This window comes from Pipistrellus hanaki, assembly GCF_964339955.1.
Source record: "Pipistrellus hanaki genome assembly, chromosome: 8".
NCBI lineage: Eukaryota > Metazoa > Chordata > Mammalia > Chiroptera > Vespertilionidae > Pipistrellus > Pipistrellus hanaki.
The window spans coordinates 54253655-54266929 of record NC_140510.1 but is presented as its reverse complement, the minus strand read 5'-3'; the positions used below and the strand labels follow the sequence as shown (position 1 = coordinate 54266929).

At 59.4% G+C, this 13275-nt stretch overlaps 1 protein-coding gene across 11 annotated transcripts in view; it reads left to right on the top strand.

Annotated features, from left to right (window-relative positions):
* The first annotated feature begins 593 nt into the window (after positions 1-593).
* SNED1 (sushi, nidogen and EGF like domains 1) overlaps positions 594-13275 on the top strand; it is a 54711-nt gene continuing 42029 nt past the window's right edge. For all 11 annotated transcript variants that reach the window (XR_014795662.1, XM_084891356.1, XM_084891360.1 and 8 more), the window contains exons 1-2: positions 594-1116; positions 11825-12112. Coding sequence is in view for 10 of the 11 variants with exons in the window: in XM_084891356.1 (XP_084747482.1) it covers positions 904-1116; positions 11825-12112 (501 nt within the window). In the remaining variant the exon portion in view is untranslated. The remainder of the gene's footprint in view (positions 1117-11824; positions 12113-13275) is intronic.

Genomic DNA, 13275 nt, shown 5'->3' with positions numbered 1-13275 from the left:
CATTAAACCAGATAGAAAGCCTCGCCCCTGCACAGGAATCCAGTACCCCAGGCTCAAGGCTAGGGAGGTTTGGGGGCAATACAGGGCTGGCCTCTGGCCTGTTCTAGAAGGGTTCATCCGGGCACTGCTCGGCCAGTGTGGCCCCCTCCCCTCTACCCCCACCATCGACACTCTGGCAGTGGGGTGGCCGGGTTCCCTGGTCGGGCAGCAATCTGAAAGAGCACGCGGAAAATCTGCCCCCCAAGTTAAGGTCTGTCCCCAAACTGCTCCATGCACTACACTGCGGCCTCACGGAGGAGGATGGTCCCCATCGCGAGGCGTGCACCCACGAAGCCCTCACTCCCCAACACCCGGCCAGGGGGGTACGGGAACGTGGAGGCCGCGGGGGGCGTGGGCTGGGCCTCCAAGCAGCCGAGGACCACTAAGCTGCTCCAAGCCCTGGGACCGAGGCTGGGTGCGCGCCCCCGCGCTTTCTGCCGGTCTGGCCCTTTAAGAGTCGCTCTATTTGCATGGCCCCGCCCATGCCGGTGTGGGGCCCCGCTCCGTATTTAAATAGCTGCCTCGGGGGCGGGGCCCGCCCCAAAAGCGGTCCCGCCCGGCGCCTTCCTTCGCGAAGCGGCCACCGGACCGCGGCCGGGCGAGCTCGCGGGTGCAGGGCGCGGAACGATCGACGGCGCGGCCGCGCTGCCCGAACGCCCGCTCGGCCCTGCGGGCCACTCCCGACAGCCGCCTCGCTCCGGGCGGCGGGGACCGCGAAGCCCCGCTCTGTCCCTCTCTGTCCCCATCCTATTCCCGCTGCGCCCGCTCCGCTCCGCTCCGTCCCCGCTCAGTCCCCGCTCCGTCCGCAGCCGTTCCGGCTCCGCGCTGCTTTGTCCGCCCGGTCCCCGCCGCCCACCCCTGGCGATGCCGTGCGGTGTCGCCGGGGCGCTGCTCCTGGCCGTGGCCTTGGGGCTCGGGGCGCCCGGGGCGCGCGGCGCGGTGGCCCTGGCCGACTTCTACCCGTTCGGCGCGGAGCACGGCGACGCTGTCACCCCCAAGCAGGACGACGGCGGCTCGGGGCTGCGGCCGCTCTCCGTGCCCTTCCCGTTCTTCGGCGCCGAACACTCCGGACTCTACGTGAGTACCCGAGCCCGCGGGGCGCCGGGGAGGGCGCTGTGCCCTGGCCGCTGCCCGCCGCCCCGACTCCCGCCGCCGCCGCCGCCGCCGCCAGCAGCTTGGCACCACGGCGGCCAGAGGTGGAATGAGGACAGCGCTTCCTCCCTCGGCGGCCAAGGCCGGACAGCGGCCCGCAGGAGAAGCGGGCCGGGTGGGGGTGCGAGCTGCATGCAGCCCCACCGCCCTGGCGACCCGGCGCCTGCCCCGCCCCTGCTCCCGCCTGACCAGCCTGGAGCTTGGGCAGCGCGCAGTGAGGGTCTGTCGGCGCCTGGTCCCAGCTTGGTGGGGGGAGTCCTGGCCGGGTCCGGACTCTTTCACAGACAGCAGGCACGGGCCAATTCTGTCTCCACCACTCCCAGGGCGGGACCCTGGCCACTAAGGGAAAGAAATGCTGAGCCTCCTCACTGCCTCGTGCACTTTCTGTGGGTGGGCCACAGTGCACTGGCACCTGACTTCCCCAGATCGCCTGAATCTGGGCTAGAAAGGGGCTGGGCAGCCTGAGGCACTGTCACCTCCAACACCAATGCCTGGAACACAACCTCTGCCATTCCCACCACCATCACCACCACCACCACCCATTCCCCAATCAGCCCACCATCAGCATCACCCCCTGCACTGCCACCTCCCCCATAAGCATTGTCACCTGCTCCATCATCCCCCCCACCTCCAGCACCACCTCCATCACCATCCACAGCTTTGGCACTGCTGTCATTCTTACCCACCACTGTTCATGTGGCCTCTGCCACCCCCTTACCATCATCGGCTCCCTCTGCCACTTGACCACCCCACAGCTGGGCAGCTGCCTTTCCCAAGCCCATGCAGAAAAGTCTCCTCACGTGAGGGGCAGCATCTGCTGATGGGACTGTGGTGGCAGGAGGCAGACATTGCTCTGTAGACACACCCGCTGGAAGTCCCTCTGGTCCAGGATTTGGACCTTGAGTCAGGACTGGCTTCAGAAATGTGGAAGGAGCAGGGCAGAGCTGTGCTCAGCTCTTTGGGAGCCCCATACATCTTAGAAATAGGAAAACACATGTTGGCACCATCTTACACAACACTGCATCAGCATGGCCCTTGGGACTTAGCCAGGCTCCACTTTCCCACCCACAGTCACAGGTGAAAATATTATGAAAACAGTCGGCCCCCTGACCAGCCCCACTGAAAACATCGGCCCTTGCCAAAACAACGGGAGAGAGGGCTCTGAAGTGGACAGATCCACTAGCAAAACAAATGGTTTCATCAGAAACCAACATTCTGACTGCTAACAAAACATAGATCTTCATAAGAGCTTTTTCCTGAAACAGAGATGTTATTTGAAAAACACTTGCCTGTGTGGACATAGAGAGCCCCTTCACCTTTCCTTCCCTTCAAAGGAAAGAACGGAATTCTTGAGGGGACAATGCCCAGAGCACCTTGCCTGAAATAACCACGGCTCTGTGTCAGGGAGGGAACGGGCCAGCGGGCCTGGAGGCCTTAGAATCACAGCCAAAGGAGGGACGGGATGCTATCTGTTCTGAAGCAAGTGTGGGTCTGCCCCGGTGCCTCCCACACCCACCCAGGTCCAGAAGTCACTTTCCTGCATGTCCCTGGATCCAACCATTATCCAGCAGAGCACACTTGGACCAGCCCTGAGCCCAGCCCCCTGTGGCCAGTCGAGTGAGGACCCAGTTCATGCTCCCCCTGCCCTCTGTCTGGAAGGATGGATGGATGGGTTGATGGGTGGATGGGTGCCTCAGCCCTTTGACAGGGCCCACTTGTCACTCAAATCAACAGTGATGCTGCTTGGAGATCAATGTTTTCTGAGTCACCATGGAATCAGAACACAGGCTACACCCTAGTAAGGATTCAGTCCTGTGATACTTGGGGGCCCCCTTTCCAGAAGGCACCCAGCATTAGGCTCTTCTCACGTCATAGCAGCTGCATGTGCTAAGTTGTGAGGCTCTGAAAATCATGGAGAGTCATTCCGTTGCTAAGGTCCTACACTAGGCAGTGCTGCTAGGGGGTTAGAGCTGCAGCAGCCTGCTGAGGGGCATGGTGTGTGAGTATAGATGGCAGCTGTGCCATGGCCTACGGGACTGGCCTAAGTGGAGCGACCACTCAGGGTGGCATTGGAAGTAAGAGGCAGCGATTCTGTAGAAGGCAGCCCCTCCCCATCCCACCCCCCCTACCTTTCCCCCCCCCCCCCGCCCCCACACTGGATTGGGTTATGGAGATGCAAAGGAAGATCTCGATTTATTTGTCACCAGGAACTGCAACTAGTGGCTTCAGGTACATGTCACCACTCGGCTTCTGTTCCCTCGTTGGGTGAAGGGCTTGCCAGATGGGCAACACCTGTGAAGGTGCTCCACCTGTGAAGGTGCCCCACCTGTGAAGGTGCTCCACCTGTGAAGGTCCCCGCCTGTGAAGGTGCCCCGCCTGTGAAGGGCCCACAAGTTTGTTACAAGGTTGCAGAGGCCAGGAAGGGGGTGCAGGATCTGACAGTCAGTTTCCAAGACTGACCTGTTGGAATGGCAGACAAGATGTGCCCCTTAGGGTCCCTTCCACCTGTCACCCCGGGGCCTCCTCCAACCCCTGCTGGCCTCTCACCCATGTTGCTCTGACCCTCTGACCCTCCTTGCCTTTTGGAACACTTTGGAGCCAGTCCCAGCAGGCAGAGCTGAGTGGGAGCTGAGGTGGACAGTGTGTCCGTGGAGCCCAGAGAGAAGGCGTGGTGTCAACAATGAATGACCAAGGCAGGTTGCCTGCCCACCCTGAACATGCCGTCCCCACCCTGCCTTCCCCAGATCAGGGCCACCATGGCTAGTCATTTCTTCCCAAAACCTCAGTTTCCTCTCTGTGCAGTAGAATGCCCCCATCTGAGAATGCCCGTGACACATGTCCAACCATCACTGCCGCAGCTGTTCTGGCCACCAGCTCCAAGCCATCTACAAAAACTGCCCTGACCCACAGGGACAGCCTGGTGAGGTGCAGGCGGGCCTGGCGGTAGAGTCCTGCTTCTTCTGAACCCACAGAGCAAGGCCGTGAGAGCCCAGCGGACTCCAGAGCGGCCCAGGAGCTGCCCCTCTCCGTGCTGTGGGCGCCCTCATGGGTGCTTCCTTCCTGCTGTGCCAGAGCAGGGGAGGGGAGCAATAGAAGAAAGGAGATGCAGGGGTGGAATAGAGCAGGAGTTGAGGTCAAGGTGGCACTGGCCCCCCTGCCCAGACCTCCTCCCTGGCAGCCTGGCAGAGGGCAGGCGGAATGGTCATCCTCTGTACAGATAAGGAGACTTGGGCTAAGAAGGCAGATCCAGGGCCTCAGACTCCCATGTCCAAGTGCCTCCTTATCATTCCAGCCCAAACTAGCAGGACCCAGCCCCAAGTCCTGCTTTCTCCAGCCCACTGCACAGGGCGTGCAGACAGCCCCCGGAGCCTCTTCAGGGCCTCTCTCCCTTCCTTGTTCCCACATTGTCAGCAGCTGGGCCTGGCAGCTCCGCCTTAGAAACACGTTCACTTCCCAGCACCTGCAGTCAAGTCCCTGGGCCAGGCCACCGTCCCCACTCACTGGCCCCCAGCTGTTGGCCCTGCCCCTCGAGCCTGTTTACAGGGCGGCCAAGGAAGCATCGCCAAATGGGCCTCTCCCCTGCCTCTATTTCCTTCCCTTACCTTCCCCTGGTCTTTAGGTTGGAAGGTTTGACCCTGTGCACCTCACTGGGCAGCAAGCCTGGCCAGCTGGGAATGACTCGGGTGTCCCCACTCCTTATCTCTTGGGGACTCTGTGAAGCCAGAACTTCTTAGCTAGAAGTGGCCAGCTTGCCAGGCTGTCTTCCCATACAACTCGCATGGAAACCTGGTGTGTTCACTGCCCTTGGACTTCTTCACTAATGCATTCATCCATGTAGCATCCTGACATCCTGCCTGAGGCCAGGCTGAGCCTAGGGGACAAGATGTGGTGGCGGCAGCATGTCACTCTGAGAGCTGAAGTCACTGTTCCCTGCTTTGTTCCCTGTGCTGTCCCAGCTTCCAGGAGAGTGCTGGCTCCTGGCGGCCTCAGTCGGTGCTAGTCATCCACCTTCTGACATTGGATGACACAACCGTGATCCTGCATCCACACTCCCTGGTTTGTTTCAAGCACTGTTAGGGTTCTACAAAACAAACTTGCCCTTTCATACAAGTTTCTGTTGCACATATGTGAGCATTTTCCCATGCCTTGAGTATGTAAGAGCATGCTTTTTGGTGACAGTATATTTCCTCCAGTCGCTGCACCGTGTCATTTTAACCAATGAGTTGTTGACTGTGGGTGGTTTCAGGATCTCCCATGAGCTAATGTCGCCAGTGCACGACCCCTTGTGTGTCCTTATGCAAGTCTCCCACTCTCTCCTTCCTTACCGAGTGGGTCAAAGGGAACGTGCTTCTCACAGCGTCTGCCTGCTGCCCGTCACCCAGGGGACATCCACATCTGCACCCTTCTCTCCTGGCTGAAGGAGTCACCTCATCTGGCCTGGGTCAACCTGCAGGCCACCACTCACTCAGCTCCTGCATGGTCCAGGACTAGGCACCTGGTCAGAGCAGATCCCAGTGTGGGACTCCACAGGGTCACCTGGGAGCAGGAGAGAAATGCAGAGCCCTGGACCCTCCCCAGCATGCAGGGGCCCCAGAATCAGCCTTTACTCAGGTCCCTGGTGCCTGTCCAGGTCCCCACCTGAGAAGTGCTGCTCCTCACTGGCCTGCCCCGGGCACTCCTAACCCTGCAAGCTCAAGTCTCCACTGCCTCCCATGTACACGTGCAGGGCTGGCTGGGACCAGCTGCCCTCCAAGGGCTCAGGCCACATGTGCTCCTGGTGGCCCCTGATTCCAGGCCATCCTTGTGGTCAGACTGATGATAGGGATGGGGCAGCGAGCAGGCCCAAGGACAGAAGAAGCTGTAAGAGTTGGCTCCCGGGGATGTTTCCCCCATGGGTCTGTGAGCAGGCGGCTGGGTGGGGCCTCCCCACTGGTTTCGCCACCACCCCCACCTCCCCACAGGGGTCCCACCTCAGTGGGGCAAGTGATTTGTTAACCACCAGCTGAAGCACTGCTTCCCACACCGAGCTCTGCAGGGAGGCCAGGGTGGGAGGAGGGAGAACAGGAGGGAGTGCAGGCATGGGTCGCGACCCCAAACCCTGCACACAGCAGGCAGCCAGGGCCCACTGTCCTCCAGTCAGTCAGGGCATGTCCAGGGCCAGGCACCACCCTTGGCACTTGAACATATTCTACCACCTGCACTAGCCTGAGGGGGCTTCAGGCACAGGCCACCTTGGATGCTTGCTGGGGATGGGCCTGGATGGGGCTGAGTTTCAGCGAAGCAGCCACTGTCCCAAAAAGTGAGAGTCCTAGGTCAGTGTGAGGGGAGCAGGGGCGTATCAGGCCCACAGTGGGGGTTTGTGTCTGGGCTCGGGCTGGTGATGGGTGTAAAAGGCGGGTATGGAGGCCCAGGTGATGAGGGGCTGCTGCCCACAGGAGAGCATGTCCAGGGGCCTCTGTGGAGTTGGGCCCTAGAGGGGCACCTGGCTGAGGTGTATCAGAGGTGAGGCAAAAAGGTGGCTTTGTCAGGGAAGGGGAGGCACAAGCTGGCTAGGTGTACATGGGAAAGGGAAGAGAGGGGGGACAGTAGGAGGATATGGAAGGGACAGGTGTTGGAGGGGTTCAAAGGGCTGGGCTCAGAGAAGGCAGTGCCATGAGGCCCTGCAGGAGTCCCTGGACAGCAGACAGCGGGAAGTGCAGTCCAGGGCCCACAGCCCAGCAGGGCTTGGCCTAGAAGGGAAGGAAGGGCTGGTCCCCCAACACCAGCTTCTCTTTCCCACCCTTGGGAATTCCTCCTTCACCCCTCAGCCCACCCAACCCTGCAGCCATCTGGGCACTGGCTTACCTCTCCCCCAGGAAGTTGGCCCTGGCTGTCCCTGGTGGTAATGCCCTCCCCTCCCAATCTTCCTGCAGCCCTAAGTGCTGCTCTCCAGGACATGGGTGCCAGCCAGGAGCCAGCCTTCCTGCTCCCGGGGCTGGGTGTACACCAGGCTCGGGGCTCCAGGGCTCAGACTGACCTTGCCCATGGGCCCCAGGAGCCCTGCCCACTCACTGCCCTTCAAGCAGGACTCCGGCCCCAACTGTGCTTGTGGGAGGAACCCTGATTACCCAGAGAGCTGCCAGGAAATAAAAGACATGCCTACATTTTTCAAAACAAGCTTATAAAAGGCCTCAGGGGCTTTATTGTTTTATTTTTGGCAGAGAAGTCAAAGCAGGAACCAAGGCCCGCCCTCTTGGCTCTGATGTTTGCAGAGCTGGGGTCTGTGGCCGCACACGCGGGGTCCCTGGCTCCCCTCCAGGCTGCCCTCTCAGAGCAGCCCCTCCCCCCAGCGAGGTGGCACCAGAGAGCCCGCGTGCTCTCCCGCACAGGGGACCAGCCAGCCCCACTCACACGCTTTTGGCTGGAAGTCTCTCCAAGAGACTCTCCAGGACACTTCCGCTCTTTCCTGCTTCTATCCAAGTCGGAAATGCCACCAGCACAGTCTCTCTGTGCTTCTTCCCGAGCCAGCCAGGGCCAGCCGTGTCCTGCAGGAAAGGCCTGAGTCCCCACAGGCCAGTCCCCTCCTGACCACATATGCCCCCACCCCCCCCACCCCACCCCCGCCCAGGTGAAGCATGGGCCTCTTCCATGCCCCAAGGGCCACCGGAGTTCACAGTCATTGGGCTTCCTGTAGCATGTGGCGTCAGGGCTTCTCCCAGCTAAGCATGCTGGTGGCCCCTGTGTAGGTGAAGGGTGGGATTAAACACACCTCTCATCCAGGGTATGCACCCGTCCACAGGATGCGTATGGCAGGGGGTCCGGCCTCACCCTTTCTCCTTGTTTCCATGTCTGTGCTGTGTGTTTTACTAAGTACTATTGAAAGTAGAAAAATAATAATAATAAAATGGATATTTTGCAGGAAGTAGCCTTTGCCAGCAGCTTGCTTCCCTGGGCCCACCTCACCCAGCCCTTGCCCACTCCCCACCCACACAGGATGCTCAGGGTTCCCATCTGGACAGAGGACATCCAAGGAGGATCCTGTCCAGGTGACAGGCCTGCCAGCAGCCTGCTTGCCCAGTGCCTGGCCCCGCTGCCTGCTCCGCTGTGGTCCTGGCCCTGCCCTGCTCTGGCAGAGGAACAGGGCCGGCTTGTTCTGCCTCCTTCCTGGACCCCCGGGCTCTGGGCCCACACCCCGTGGGGAGGCACACAGGAGAGGAACGAAGCCAAGTGCTGGTGGGCAGGCTGGAGCGGCCCCTGCACACACCACACACACCTGAGAGTTGGACTTGCACTTCAAAGGCAGGAAGGAAACCTGGTCCGTCTGTGGGAGCGGGGCCAGGGGGTGGAAGGGGGGGGTCCAGGAGGGGCAATGTGGCAGGTCCCACCCCAGCAGGTGGCCCATGGCGCCTGTGGCAGCAGCCCAGTCCCAGGACCCGCCCTGGGAATAGCAGGCCAGTGTCTGTGGGAGACAAGCCCAGTGTGTGTTGGTGGCTTCGCCTCAATAGCACACAGTCCTTCCCTCCTGCCCAGCTGCCATTTCTGGCATGAGGAGCCCCGGAGGCAGGGGCAACCTAGGATGCACCTCCAGCAGCTCAGTCCGCGTCAGTCCCATCACAGGGACTCAGACTGTCTCATTAGCAGCTGCAGTCTGTTCCCTCGTTAGGCCTCGAAGTGGGCGTCTTTGGTGAGGTGTGCTGTGCTCTTCCTGTGGCAGGCCCGCCAGCAGATGGGTCTGCCAGGCTTTTTCCAGCAGAGGGCCAGGCAGTGGACATCTTCGGCCTGTAGCCATACAGGTTCTGACGGGCTACTCTGCTCTGAGCCCCACAGATAGCGAGTGGGTGTGGCTGTACCAGTAAGTCTGGATTTGCAAAGCCAGGGGTCCCCATCGGACAGCCACGGTATGGCCTGTGAGCTAGGGATGTTGTTTATATTTTTAAAGGGCTGTAAAAACAAAAACAAAGAGAAGGGACAGGAATGCGCCATAGAGACTGTATGTGGTCCACAGGCCAAAGAGGGTCATTGTCTGGCCCTTCAGAGAACAGACTGCTTACCCGGATGAGGCCATTTGCAACAACCCAAGGTCAGTAAAAATCTGGCTTGTCTGGTCCCAAAGAGCCCCCGACATGGCCAGGGTGACCACTTCCAGTTCTGCCCACAGCACTGGCTGACCCTTCTGAGAGCTCCTCATGTCGGGGCTGCCCTGAGAGGCTGCGGCCGCCCTGGGGACCTCTGTGACTGGAGGGCCCAGGAAAGCAGTGGCGTCACTGGTCACTGGTCACTGGAGTGGGAGAAAAGGCTTCCCAGGGGCAGCTCTCCTGTCTCACAAAAACCGAGGTGTCTCTTGCCACTGAGCCATTTCCCTGAGGCCTCCCACCCTGGGCCCTTTTCTTGTTCGTGTCAAGTTCCAGTCCACTCACCCCAAATGAGAGGCCAGCGAATCACAAGGCCCACAGGTCACACTCAGCTTCGACAGGCTCTCACCCTGGGCCCATCAGCGTCCCAATTTTAAACAGGGTGTGGCTGGGTCCTGCTTCAGCTCCCGCTGTGACCGACCTGCACCTCTGGGAATCACGGAGTTCCTGCAAAGGGCCTGGGCTGGGGCTCTGTGGTGGCCTCTTATCCCAGCGGCTGTGCAATGTTCCCTTCTCTGTGAACCCCTCACACTGGTGTTTCCTGTTTCTTTGATGAAAGCCACCCTGATGGGTGTGAGGTGGTACCGCTCTGTGGCTTTGACTCTTTCCCTGATGACCCAGCATGTGCTGATTGGCCATTTGTGGATCTTCTTTGGAGAGATGTCAGTTTCAGGTCCTTTGACCATTTTTCAATCAGGTTGTTTTGGGCTATAGTGTTGAAGGAGTTTTCTATATATCCCTTATTAGATATGTGATTTTTCAGGTGTTTTCTCCCATCTAGTGGGTTGCTAATCGTGCTTTTTGATGCACAAAAGGTTTTTAATTTCAATGGACTGCAGTTTGGTTTGTTTTGTTGCCTGTGCCTTCGGTGTCACCTGTAAGAAATCACTGCCGAGTCCAATGCTGTGAAGCCTTTATCCCGTGTTTTCTTCTGAGTTTTAAATTTTGAGCCCTTCCCTTTAGGTCTTTGATCCACTGGAGCTAATTTTTGGCTGTGGTGTTAGGTAAGGGTCCCGCTTCATTGTTTTGCCTGTGAATCTCCTGTTTCCCCAACACCGTTTGTTGAAAGTCATTTGACCACACGAACAAGGGGTTATTTCTGTTCTGGCCCATGGGCCTCTCTGCCTGTCTGTACATAGTAAATATAGTTATTTTATTGTCAGATAACTCTGGTATCTGGTGTTTCTCATGTTCCCACTTGCTCCTGTTGGTGGCGTCCGGCTTCCTTGTGCGCCCGTTATCTCCGACTGTGTCCTTAGTTTTGCATTTGAAGCATCATTCATGGGAGTGACTTGAGCCTCAGGTGAGACCACCTTCCTCCAAAAAAAAGGTGTTTCTCTGCTTCTGCCTGGCAGGAAACACCTTAATCCAAGTCACAGGTGTGACAGGAGGGGGTAAGTCTGCACAAGACTCTTCCCTCAGCTTCACCTGAACGGTGTGGGCAGCTGTGGGGTCCCAGCTTGGTGCGGGGTTCTCTAGGCTCCCTGACTCGAGCCAGCTCTGAGCTCTGACCTCTATTCTTCTCTTTCCACGAGGCCACTCAGATCGCAGGCCTGCTTTGCAGCTGTGGGTTTTGTGTCCGCGGACATAGTCTCTCAGGGAAAGAGCTCTGAATGCCTGGGCCCCTCCAGGCTCCTTGTGCTCCACGTGGAATCAAGACCCTCACTCGCTTGTCTGTGCGGTGGTGCCTTTGAGAGATATATTTATCGGCCTTTTTTGCTGGTCTGGGTAACAGAGCCTCCCTCACCTAAGGAGGAGTCCTGAAGGTCTTTTCTAAAAACACAGTTCTGACCACAGTCTTCCCCGGAGTGAGTCAGGACAGCCTCCAGCCCAGCTCTGTGATCGCTAACTCATTCACCCTGTCCAGCACCCTGCGAGGCCAGCAGCAGCATTAGCCCCGACTCTGAGGTAAAAATCCAGAGCGCAGAGAGCCCAGGCTGCACCTCACGGTTGCATAGCCAGCATGTGGCAGGGTCAGGGCTGTCCAGCTGCAATGATGCTGTTCCCCTTCCTCTGCTCAGGAGTTTCTAGGGCTCCCCATTCCCAGAGTCCTGAGCACAGAAGCCACTTGTCATTGAAACCCTTGCAGCCTCCCCTGGCAATGCTGGCCCTTGTGCACCCCGCCTCTGCTCTGTGGGCACTCCTGCCCTCACCTGATCCTTCCAGGCCAGAGGCTGGGACTCTGTCCTACCCTCCGAAGGCCCCTGGCTGGAATGGCTGCTGAGCAGGCCTGAGTGCCCCACCTGTCAAAGACAAGGGCCCACACTGGGGCTCCCGGACCCCAGAGCAGCAGCCCAGGGCTGGGTACCCTGCAGGGCATCTGGGACACGACCTGTCTAGGAGGGAACTGATCAGGCTGAGGGGTCCCCTTTGTGGGACCAGGAACTGCCAGGCCGTACTGGGATGCTCTTCCCAAGCCGGGCTCACCTCGCAGGGTGCCTGGTCGGGGAGGCTGGGAGGCGCTGGCCCGCCTGCCCACCCACAGCCCCCATCAGTCCCTCTCTGGCTTTCTGCCCTGACAGGTGAACAACAATGGGATCATCTCCTTCCTGAAGGAGGTTTCTCAGTTCACCCCAGTGGCCTTTCCCATCGCCAAGGACCGCTGTGTGGTGGCGGCCTTCTGGGCGGATGTGGACAACCGGCGTGCAGGGGATGTGTACTACCGGGAGGCCACCGACCCAGCCACGCTGCGCAGAGCCACGGACGACGTCAGACGCTACTTCCCCGAGCTGCCGGACTTCTCTGCCACCTGGGTGTTCATCGCCACCTGGAACCGTGTGACCTTCTTCGGAGGCAGCTCCTCCTCCCCCGTGAGTGTCTGTCCCGGGGAAGGGGGAGGCACAGCTGGGTCCCGGCCTCCCTCCAGGGCGACCACTTTGCTAAGGGGGTGTCAGCTTCAGTGGCGGGACCATGCCTGAGAGGAAAAACTGGGTTCGGGCCCGGTAGTCACTCATGAAGGCCAGAACCTGACAAGGCCCGGGAGAGTAGCTCACATGGCGGGGAGAAGAGAAGGGTGATATGTTAGCAGGTTTTCCACTGGGAATGCTTTTGTCCTCAAAGGGTCAGACAGGAAGTTATCACGTCTTGTACTCCATCCTTGACTGTGCCAAACAACAAATGTGAGTTCAGGAATAAGTGAGCACTCTGCCCAGCAGGGTAGTGCTGGTGGGCGGGTCCCCCTGGTGGGTCCCTGCCCCCCAATGAGGACAGTGCTGGCCCTCCTGGGGTCACACCATGCACGAGAGGATGCAATGGGAGTAGAGAGATTCTCTGAGCTGTTGGTTCACGCATTTAACGCACATTTCTGTAGGAGCACCTCTTTGGGGGGCAGGCTCTGTACAGATCAGATAGGACATGGCTCTCTATGGGGTGTCACAAACGACCATGTGATAAAGGTGCCAGGTGCCCTGAAGTGGCCAGCATGGCTGTGCCAGCCAGAGGGTGGGTCTTAGGGACTCCATGGTTTGGAGGTGGAGGACCAGGATGGCTCAGAGCAGCCACTGGAGGGATGTGACAGGACACTGGGCAGCAGGGGAGCAACAGCAATCACAGCAGAGCCTGGTGCCCGTCACACTCACTGGGGAGGGTGGGGTGGACAGAGAGGCCTGCACTTGGCTCTAGGGGTGCAAGTGATGTGCCAAGATGGCCATGCCCAGCGGGCATCTAGAGGTGGAGCCCAGGGTCCCTAGAGGTGGCCCAGGGGAACTGGGAAGGTGGGCGAGTGGGTCAAGGGAGGGATGTGCCAAGTGATGAGATGCCCACAGGCTCTGAGCTTCCCAGCAGCCAAAACAAACAAGTGAGAGAGAGGAAGAAGGTAGTGAGGCAGGTGCCTACGAGAGGGAGACACTCCCCGTGCGGGCTTTTCTGTGAACGTGACTGCAGATCCGCGCACTGGTGACCTTCTGTCCACACTGAGCCCACTGATACTTTGTAAGGTTTGTTTTTTGTTTTCTTTTCACCAATTTTTAACAAA